The sequence below is a fragment of the Melospiza melodia genome, chromosome 1 (genome assembly GCF_035770615.1).
Source record: "Melospiza melodia melodia isolate bMelMel2 chromosome 1, bMelMel2.pri, whole genome shotgun sequence".
In the NCBI taxonomy this organism is placed as follows: Eukaryota; Metazoa; Chordata; class Aves; order Passeriformes; family Passerellidae; genus Melospiza; species Melospiza melodia.
Window position 1 is genome coordinate 112,907,423 of NC_086194.1, and position 11,133 is coordinate 112,918,555.

Consider the following 11,133-nt stretch of genomic DNA (forward strand, 5'->3'; position numbering starts at 1 on the left):
GTATAGCAAGAACCTTTCCATTATAAAGTCTTTGTTTTATGCTATTAATGGTAATTTTGGATTACCAGCTCTGTTGGGATATTTTTGGAATGCAAACTGACAGTCACTTCTTGCAGGATGTCTAACAGACCTAGGGACAAGTAGGCAAATTTCTTTGTGTGAAATGTAAGCTTGTTTGTGATAATGAATTTTACTGAATTTTTTTGCTTTTACCTTCAAGAGTCTGTCATCAGCTCAGGAATCTGTTATCTTTGACTGTAGCTCCTTTTAAAAAGGACAGCAGGATGGGATGTGTCTGGTGGTATGAAGTTCTGCTGAGTTTCCAATTCTAGATATTTTAATCACTTCACCAGTTTATATATTCACTGTGGATGAAAGATGTCTCGGCTGAGACATGCTGATGAATATGAAAGGGAGCTTAGTGTGCTTAGTCACAGAAGGGTTTGTGTGGGTTTCAGTAGTACTCTAAACAGATGTGAGCTGAAGTTAAGGGACAAACAAACAGCTGTTTTGATTTCTCTTCTCCTCCCTGATTCACCCACTAGAGGTGAACCTCCCACCTCACTTTATGGTGCTTTTTGAACATTGGCATCCTCAGATGCATTACTATGGATGTTACATACCTGCTGACAGGAGATCTGGAATGGTGTCTTAAAAAATGGAAGCAGTTTAGCTGTTACATAGCTCTGTTCTCTGTAGATACCAAGCTGGTTTGAAGAAAAATTACAGTCCTTGTTTTACTGCTGGAGTAGACAAAATAAGAGGTGTAAAGCAGTTATACCAAATTCATCTAGGAAGTCAGTGGCAAAAAGGGGGATTAAACCCACTGCCTACTCCATTACTATTTCTATCTTATATCTTTGAAGGAATAAAGGACAGAAGAAGAGGTGATCTCTCTGAAATACCCAGGTTGACCTGAATTGGCAGGTGTTTTCCATTTCTGTCAGGGAGAGGCATCCATTGCTGCTCTCCTAGGCTTCCTCTTTGGAGGTAGCATATTACTTTTGGTAGGTGTAGGAAACATATTAAGCTCAGTAAGAAGGTCAGCTCTTTCTCCTAAAAGTGGCTGTCAGCATAAGGGTTCAGTCATGACCAGCAGTATCTGCTGCAGGTAAAATTTTAGCTGGCAGCTAAAATCACAACTAAACATCACTGACTAGGCTGGTGATGCCCCCTTGAGGCAGGGAAAGGGTTCAGTGCTGGGCACAGAACAGTCCTATTGAGTTCATCTTTGCAGTCAGAGGCACACAGTTGTGCACCACTGTGTGTCAGAGGATGCTTGTGTTGTGCCCTGGGTGATATGCAGTGTGTCATGTACCAGGCTGTGTAATAGCTGAAGATGCATTGTATCCAAGGTCTAGGAAAATAAACTTTACATCTGGTGTCACCTGAATTGGATTCCGCTTTTCTGAGGAGCTAGATTTTGGTGGAACATCGTGATGTGCTTCTGGTTATAAATACTTACAAAAAGATGTTTGCAAGCATGAGGAGGAGCCAGAAGAATAGAAGGAAACATGGCTAGAATCCAAGGCGAGATTGGCAAAGCAAGCTGATGGCAGCAGAACAGAAGAATAGAGAGGGAAAGATCATCTGCTGAAGGTACTAAAATGTTCTCATTTTATTGCATTTGTGCATATTTTTGGTGTATTCGTTTTTCACAAGGGTACAGCTTGTTTTAGTGACTATGTGTGAAGTTCCAATAGTTATGGTGGTGATTTTTGTATTGGCCACTGAAATAATTTCTAATAATCTCAAGGTGTTTAATTCTGTCACTTCCAATCCAAATTGTTGCCTTGTATGGGCATTCCCAGGCCTCTGCTATGGCCACTACTGCAAGGACAGAAATTATTTGTAATAAGAGGTGCAGTACTCTGTGTGTGTGTGTTTTAAGCCAAATAGTCAAGTCTATGACTAGCTAAGGATAATGAGGTGACCAAACCATAAGTAATTATTTGCAGAGTGTGTGTGTGTATTGGTAGTCTTGTCACTAATACTGCAAGTAAGTTTCAACTTTGTTTTTCCAAACAGCATAACAGCATACTAAATTGTTAAAGTTCCTGTATCTATTTAATTTTGCAAGCTCATTGCACAGGGCTGACATATCAATGATAACCTAGTGATGATGGAATGAGATATTCTGAATCAGTTTGCAGTATTACTGTTTAATAAAAAGGATAGATTCTGAGCTTGGAATGCTGGATGATTCAAAGATGCAAATCTTAAGACACTGTTATCTTCTGTTGTGTGGTGGATCTTCCTACTGTGTGTAAATTAAAAATTGCAGTGTATTAGAAAATTGTTAGAATGTATTCTCTACATTATGTGCTGACTGTGCTGCTTTTTGCATCAAACTCATTTCAGGTGTGGAAAAAGAGAAAGCCTTCACAACTCAAATGTGGTGGTACCAAGGCGTGGGATTTTATTTTTTTTTTTTTGACTGGAAGAGAAAGAGTTGAGCTTCAGATTCTGCTGAGAGAGTTCAATATGAAGCTGCAGAGAAAAGCAAAAATGACTTGAGAAACTGAAATGGAAGATGAGGCACAGCCGATAAAATGTACATGTGCATCAAAGAGAAAAGGAGATTGCAGTTCACTTGGTGTGCTGTGTGTTTGCTGCATTTGGCAGTGCACACAGAAAAGGAGGACAAGTAACCTGGCTTAAACTGCAAGCCATAAAAACTTAACTTCCACAGACTTTTCCTGTTTTAAAAGAACAGCAAGTTATTTCCTTATTTTCTATTTCTTTTATGCTTCCTTGGCTTCCCTTTGCTGAATTTCTGTTGTCTTCTTACTGTCAAATGGCAGATATGTAGACAATTTTTGTTTGGTCCTGCTGTATAAAAATACTGGCATTTTAAAGAAAAATGGTAGCTTAGGGTACACAAATATCTTGCAGCTCCCTTCAATAGTATTTCATTCTGATATAAAGGTGATATTCTTCGCAGTGTTTCTAAAAGTCACCCTACCACTCAAGAGTAGTGATAACAGATATGTGACAGCACAATTGCCATCAAACCTGCCCAGGTCAAGTGAACCTGTATTGTTAAGGATATCTGCTGGACAGATTGCTATAATACTTTGTCATCATCTGGCACCTAAAATGTATTTTACACTTTTATTGTTAACCTTGAATATGTGCAGGAGTCTTACCTGGAGAGATAGGGGCTTCTTCTGCAGGGGTACATGAAAGCTGTGCTAAGTATTCTTACCCCAATGCTTTCAGCAGCTGGGAGGAGTACCCCTTTTGGCACTAATTCTTCCTTTTTCCATTTCTTGTTTCAGAAAAGTACTGAAATAGTTGTGTGTTACACTTCTGTAGAAATCTTCCAGTGTGGATTACCAGCGCCTCAGGTTTAATGCACTATTCACTTTTTAATTGGGAGATTTTTGTGTTCCTTAAATAAATTGCTGGAATTCCAGAGTTCTGCTGTAATATCAGGTATTTTTTGGAAAAGAAATTACTAAAGACTACTACTTCAGAACTATTCCAGCCAATTACTTAAATTCCAGACTTGTCTGAGGCCATAATCCTGTAACAGCATAGCATGTACAGGACAACCTGACTTTTTCAATGAGACTGTAGTCTTGGCATCACCAGGCTAGAATTCATTGTGATTGTAACTGGAGGATGGGATTTGTCTGCTGTATTTGAGATAACTGAGAATTGAAAAGTGTAAGATAGAACCATTCATAAACTCTTTCTAGTCTTAAAGAAGCTGGTGTCTACTGCAGTGCCTGTGCTACAGAAAGAAAATAAGGCAAAAAACCAAATAGAGCAAATGATATTTATTGGATATGTTGGTGGCTGCAGTTAAAGCTAAGCTTTATAAAATTTTAACATGTTTGATAATTGTAAGTAAAAGTAAAGCAATTTTTTTTCTTATGATCAGTTATGTTTCCACTTATCCCTTTTATTTTCTGGTGGAGATCTAAATTCTCCCCCGTCTTGCCTTCTTTGAAAAATAGCTTGTATTTGTCTCACACTTTGTTTTAATTCCTTCTCCCTGTTCCTTTTACATGTCATTAATACCTGGATATTGGTTTAGTGATTTTCTTGATACACTGATATCAACTAGAGAGAAATGGCAGAATAAAATGATTATTATTTGTATTGTAGGTGATGGCAAAACATGTAGCTAGAAGGATAGAACTAACAGAAGATATAGCTAATTGGATAATTTAGAAGTGACTAGGGAAAACTGCTTTACATCTTCAATATGAAATTAAAATACTTGTCAACAAAACTTCTGCAGGTCTGTTGAAAGTTTTCCAGTTCCTATTTTGAGTGTATATGTAAAGAAAAATGACTTGGAGATCATTACTGAAATAAAAGGGAGTTTAGCAGCAGGTTCAGTGTGCTAATCCTATGTATGTTAGGAAATTAGAATTATGATAGGAATTCCCCGCTGTGAATTAGGAAACAAAATCACAATGGAAAACAATTTTACAAATGATCGATTGAAACTGTTGTTGCCTCTTTTTAAGGAATCTGTACTCGTTAAAATTAACAGGATTTACCAAGGTTTTAGTTCATTTAAAGAATCTTCTTTTCAAATTGCTTGAATTTATCCAGTAGCAGTGTTGGGTCATAACTGCTGATTGTCCTTTCAGAGACACAAAGTGTTTTTTGAGTAGGGGGAGAATAAGAGTTGCTTTTTTTGATTTCTGGGAGATATTGTATTAATTTAAACTGTATCTTAGTTTTTAGAATTTTTTAACTTCATTATCAGATAATTTTCTGTTAAGTTGCCTTTCAGAGCACAGTAGCTAAACATCAGGTGGGAACCAAAGATATATTTTACAGGAACTTTTTTTTCCACATTTGATATGAAAAACATTTTGTTTATTATAGTTGGAGATGGTTATTAACTGTAATAAACCTCATGCATTTGACAACACCTTGTAGTCAGCTTCGTTATTTTGCTTTAATGAGCTTAAAAGGGACTTTTTATTATTTTGTTGTGCTGAATATAATTAATTCCTTACTGTTGGTTGAAGGTGATAGGATAATGCATATTGTATTTCTCCATTTCATAGACTTTACATGTAACAATGGGGAAAGAAATACTGAAATCTAAGAAGTTGTTAAAGAAGCACACAAACTTGCAGGGAGACTTGGGAGCAGGTTTGTTGTAGATGGTTTGAACTCCCTTTTTTCCATACTGAAATATCTAGCAAGAAAGCCAGCAAATATTTAATGTGTTAAAAAAGTATCTTTTCCCATTATTTAGAAATGAGGAAAGTGGTATTACTATAATCTTGTTTTGAAAGGTGTGATCTTTATCTTTTTATGCTTTTTTGCTTTTGTTGTTTAGGTCTCTGACAAGTGTAATGGACAGTGCAGAAAAAGGCCTGTCCTCGGCTGAAAACTTAAAAGGTTTTATTGAGATAATAATTCCATTACTGATTGAGTGCTGGATTGAAGCATCTCCTGCACAATCAGCTCCCATTCTTGGAAACCTTTTGGAATCAGAATCTCAGCAGCTCATGCAGCAAGTTCTTAGCATAATACATTTATTGTGGAAACTCACAAAGCGACACGATGAAACATACAAAATGGTAAGGGAGAAATGATCCATGGCATAATGATGACAGTTCATTTTGTTTGGATAAGAAACTAGTGGTTTGGTGATTTGAAGTACTGAAGGCACTTTGTTAAGGCAGAAAAGGCCTAGGTGTTGAGTAGATTTTGAATCTGGATTTTGTTGCCTCTTACTGTAGAAAATAATCTGTTGAACTGAGCCAGGAGTTCAGTAAAAAGTCTCCAGGAATCCTCCTTGACTGCAGCACAAAGGTTTTGAAACTGGAAATGGTAATAGAAAAGAGGAGCCGATATTTGTCTCCCAGATAACCTCTAGAATATAAACTGGAACAAAGTATAGAATGGAGTTTGTTTAAAGATTCCTTGTTTTTGTGTGTTGAAAAATTTCTTGGGGGAGTGAACAAACTAAATGTTTGGAAAGGTAGAAGATAATGGTGGTTTGAGATCCTGTAATTGCTTGGTGCAATCTGTGTTGCTGTTATTGGTAGGATCATAAGACATTGGATGAAAAAGGATTTTAGGAAGTATCCTCTGAAGTTGTTTTTTTTTTTTTCCCAGGTTTTTTTCTCTGTATTTTACTTAGATAACTGAATTACTTGTTTTGCTAACTTTTGCCGCTTTTCCAAAAAATTTGCAAATTGGAAAATTTGGCTATTGAGTAGTTGGAAGAAAGGTCTTGACAGCTCTTGGTTTAACCTGTGTATAGGACTGTAGGTCCCTTTGCTAAATGAAAAGCTGCACATAGGGTAATTACTGGAAAACATTTGTGGAATCATTACATTAAACCAAAGTTACCAAACATACCCCGCTTTGAGGGATGGATTCAGTGTGCCTGAGCAAAGCACGCTGTTCCTGTTTTTTCTTCTTCATCTTTTTTAGAGGCCCTCTTGGAAGTGGGCAAAAAGCAGGCACTTGACCTGGAAAATTCCTGTGGCAGCCTCCTGTCCCTATCCTTTTTCTGAAGGATCCTGGAGAACTGCTGCCCCTAGCCATAGGGTGCCTGTGTTTTGGTCATGTGAATGGCACACTCCTCTGTCAAGATATAAAGTGGTTTGGGTACACACAGTTGGATTATGACCTTAAGTTGTTTGTGGGGAGAAAAAAATATGAGGTTCATACAACTTGGTTTTTTTTGTGGAGCAAATTTCATTTTAGATTAATTTTTTTGTCTTTATAGTTACCATTATATACAAAATGCATTCAAATGGCTCAGTTTGAAAATGAAAGCTTTGCTTATTTAATAGCCCTTGGGCTTGCAGGCCAAAGTGGCTATCACAGTCACTATGGAAAACCTGAATATGCTTGGTGGAAAGCTATTGATCTTTGAAATAGTTTAATGGTCATTCTCTGCTCTTAATAGTTGAATATTGAAAAGATTATTCTGCCTGATCAATTTGATAGCAATGCAGGTTTTTTTAGTGGTGAGTTCTGCTGGACACTTTGTGGAATGGTGACTGTCTGCTAACCTGCAAAGAGGTATCGGAACATGTTTTAAGTCCACTCTGATTTTAAGAACCCTGATCAATTGATATAAAAGTACTTTCATTCAGATCTGTAACTCAGATTAGTATTGCATATATCCACATAAAAATGTGCTAAAAAATAAAGTGGTTCATGTGGCAACATGTTGTTGCTCAACCTTAACTTACAGCATCTTGTTATACTCCCTTGTTTTGTGGACTTTCATGCACAACACTTGAAAGTAAAGATGTATAAAAAACTTGGAATCAGAGGCTAAAGTTCCTAATTTCATTGATTCCAATAATGAATTTTGGGACATAATTGTCTGGATTTATTTCATTTGCTACCACGTTTTCTGTCTATCATCTGCTTTCCTTAACAGGAACTATGGCTTCGAATGAATTACCTTGTTGATTTCAAGCACCACTTCATGCGTCATTTTCCTTATTCTTTACAAGATACAGTAAAACACAAAAAGAAAGATCCATGCAAAAGGTAAGAATAAAATCCATGTCATGTACCAGCTTTTAATTTCATAAGAGAAGTGGGACAATGTGACTCACATGCTTTATCAAATATTAAGTTTTTAATGATGGAAAATAAAACTTTTTATTGCATATTTCTTGAAGATCTGTGGAGATGCAGTTAAAAGAAGGGTGCACTGCTTCAAATTGAGATGTTTTAAGTTGTTCTTTGTAAAAGTATTGTATAGGAAGTTGTCTGAATAGCATCCAGTAGAAAATTAAATGCTGCCTTAGGAAAATAAAAGCATTTTATTCAACTCTTGATCTGGAAATTGCATATTGCTAAATGGTGATTGTTTTAGGCTAACTGGCTTCATATTTCTGCATGTTTTCTTCAGCTGACTGCTGAGTTACATTAAACATATTTCAAACATTCATTTCACCTCCATATAGTCTTCTCTAGTTGTATTATGGGGCTGGGTGAGGACAGCTTGGAGGGGATATGGGCACACTGTGGCTGTCCTGTAGGGCAGAGCAGTACTGGAGCAGAAGCCAAACATATGTTTCTTCACTATTGAGCTGTCAAAACAGATGCACCAATTCTGTTTTGCTACAGGCCAGTAGTAACTTGTCTCCATTCTTAACTCCCAGATGTGAGACTAAATTCATGCTAAAGTTGTTCTGAAATCATTCTGCACCTTTGCAGTCTGTGTAGAACACTGGTGTATGTACAAGGGTATCAGCTGGTGTCCATTTTTATTTCAAAAATAATTTTTTGAAATCTTTCTGTTCTCCCCCCTCCTCTCCTTAGCAACAGGAACTGTATGAAATCCTCAAACAACATCGACCATCTTTTGCTGAATTTAACCTTGTGTGACATAATGGTTTCATTAGCAAGTGCTTCAACACTTCAGACGGACTCTGGCTGGCTGGACATGATAAGGAAATTTGTGACAGACACTCTTCAGGATGGCAGCAAGTTGAATAGCAAGCAAGTGAACAGATTGCTTGGGGTGACTTGGAGACTAATGCAAATACAGCAAAACAAGGGTAAGATTAGTAGTTTCTTTAAAGCAAAATTATGCACTGACAAAGCTTTGAGTTGTTTCAGCATTTTAATGCTGCACTTTATGTTCTCAGTTGTTACATCAAAATGCATTTTGTCATAGAGGTAAAATGGATTTCATGGTGATATCCTTGCATGTAGCATTAGAGACTGTTTTTGGAATGCTTTTAAATTCATACTGTTGATATCCAAGGTATGAATATATTTGTACCTGTTTTCTGGTTTTGCTTCTTAAGATACTCTTATAAATGGAAGATTAGCTTTATATTGAAAAAGTAACTACTAGGCTGTAGAGATGCACGATACTTTAATGTATCAGTCCTTATTTAAAGTCATTAACATAGCTGATAGACTCCCTCAAGTACTGTCTGATGACCATTTTAGTTCTGTGGTGATGTGAAATGTCAAGATACTTTTGATGGAATCTGCTGTTGAGTATTTTCCAAGGTGTTTGATTTGAATTCTTTTCCAAGACAAAACATTTCCAGTTATGTCTTGCAGGACCAGTCTAATATTTTAGCTTGCTTTTTTTCTTTCATTTCAAGTGCTACTTGGTTGTATTCCAAATGAGACCTTGCGTATATAGAACTTCAAGAAAGGACTTCTATCAGTAACCAGAAAAGTGACAGCAGTCTTTTATGTTTTACCAGTGTGATAGAAATGAATTCCACATCCAAGTAGTTTAAAGAAAAGCCCTTAGCAACAGATACAATAGTTAGAGTTGTAAAATGAAAAGATGTCAAATGTCCCTCAAATACATTTTGGCAGTTAGTTATGTTTCCTGCCAAATCCATTTTAATTGGGAATCTGTCTATTCCCATATCCCTGGTGACAAAGGTAATAACTGCTCATTCCTATCTGCACTTCAAATTTAGCTTTGTGTTAAAGAAAAATAAGAATCCAAAGTCAGAGCCTGTTGCACCACCTAAGATAAAGCAGAGGAGTTGCTACGCAGGAAAGTAGCTTCCAAGTAGTTGTTAGATGTTAGATATTTCAGGCTTTCTTTGTAATGAAATACTGATTTTTTTTTTAACTTTGCCGAACTTCTACCAAACAGTGGACAATTTAATAATTTTCTGATGATACTGTAGAAGTTCAGTGTGAAATTAGGTATCTCACAAAGCTGTGTCTGTTCACGTGGATGGTTTATCTCACCCCTTCAAGATAATCCTTGTGCGGTACTGAAAACCTGACTAGGTGTCAGATTGTAATTCATCTACCAGCTGTAGGGGAGATAGAGCCTTGACATAATGGAGCAACAGGAAGATTTCAACAAGGAGAGGTGCAAAGCCCTGCACCTGGAGAGGAACAATCCCATCCTGTACCTGCTGGGGGACAACCAGGTGGAAGCAGCTTGGCCGTAAAGGACCAGGGGTCCAGGTGGAACCAGCGATGGGCCCTTGTGACAAAGAAGCCCAGTGGGGTCCTGGGCTGCATTGGGAGTGTTGACAGCAGGTTGAGGGAGGTAATCCTGCCCCTCTACTCTGCACTGGTATGGCCACTCCTGGTGCAGTGTGTCCAGTTTGGCACTCCCTGGTAGAAGAATGGCATGGACATACAGGTGAGAGTCCAGCAAAGGCTGTGAAGATGGTGAAGACGCTGGAGCACCTCACCTGTGAGGAAAGGCTGAGTCAACTGGAGATGAGATGATTTGGGAAGCATCTCATCAGTGTATGTAAATACTTGAAGGAGGGGAGCAAAGAAGAGGGAGCCAGGCTCTTTCCTGTGGTGTCCAGTGACAGGATAAGCAGCGGGCACAAACTGAAGCACAGGAGATGCTGTCTGAGCATGAGGAGGACCCTTTTCACTGTAAAGATGACCAAGGCACAGGTTGCCTGTAGTGATAGTGGAATCTCCATTCTTGGATATACTCAGAAGCCATCTGGACATAGTTGTGAGCAGCCAGATCTAGCTGATCCTGTTTCAAATGAGCTCAGAGTCATTCATTCCCACTCTTATCATTATATGATTCTGTGGAAGATAAACGTTCTGTCCTTGATTGGTTTTTTGATAATGGTCTAGAAATTTTGAACTGTGTTGTCAGATAGGACTGCAAAAGATGATACATAGAAAAAAATGAACTCTTGATTTGTTGAAAACAATTTGATCTGGAGATTAAAGCCTGGAAAGGGTACGTGTTCTTTAGAAGACAATGAAAAGTGAAAAATGAGCCATTACAGTAAAAAAAAAAAAGTTAAGAGCACAATAGAAATCAAAAGACGGGAAGTTTACGTAGAAAAACCAAAAGAGCTAATGAAAAAGAGATTAAATAAAACCATAGGGAATGTCCTGTGCATTATCCTGCACAAGCATGGTTCCATTTTTCTGGATTGCCTGTTTTGAGTAGAGATTTATGCTGGGGTGAAATGCAGATATCCCCTTTTTCTGTAAATGTGTAGAAGAGCTTGTGGCTGTGTTGTCTGAAGATTTATCTCCATCACTTAAGATCAAACTTGGGACCTCTCTGTAGTTAGGAGGTGTGCTGTTTTCTTGCATTTCTCAGGTATGACTTCAGCAGCTTGCCTGCTAGTTGTGTTTTTAATAAATTTTCTTCATGCAACAAAAGGGAGCACTCTCAGTCACTTCAGAAGGAAGCTTGAC

At 37.7% G+C, this 11,133-nt stretch overlaps 1 protein-coding gene across 2 annotated transcripts in view; it reads left to right on the top strand.

The window, feature by feature from the left end:
• The window catches only part of TEX10 (testis expressed 10), a 54,064-nt gene that overhangs the window by 4,370 nt on the left and 38,561 nt on the right, over positions 1-11,133 (top strand). For both annotated transcript variants that reach the window (XM_063164675.1, XM_063164685.1), the window contains 3 exons: positions 5,315-5,558; positions 7,385-7,497; positions 8,278-8,516. In XM_063164675.1, the coding sequence (XP_063020745.1) occupies positions 5,315-5,558; positions 7,385-7,497; positions 8,278-8,516 (596 nt within the window). The remainder of the gene's footprint in view (positions 1-5,314; positions 5,559-7,384; positions 7,498-8,277; positions 8,517-11,133) is intronic.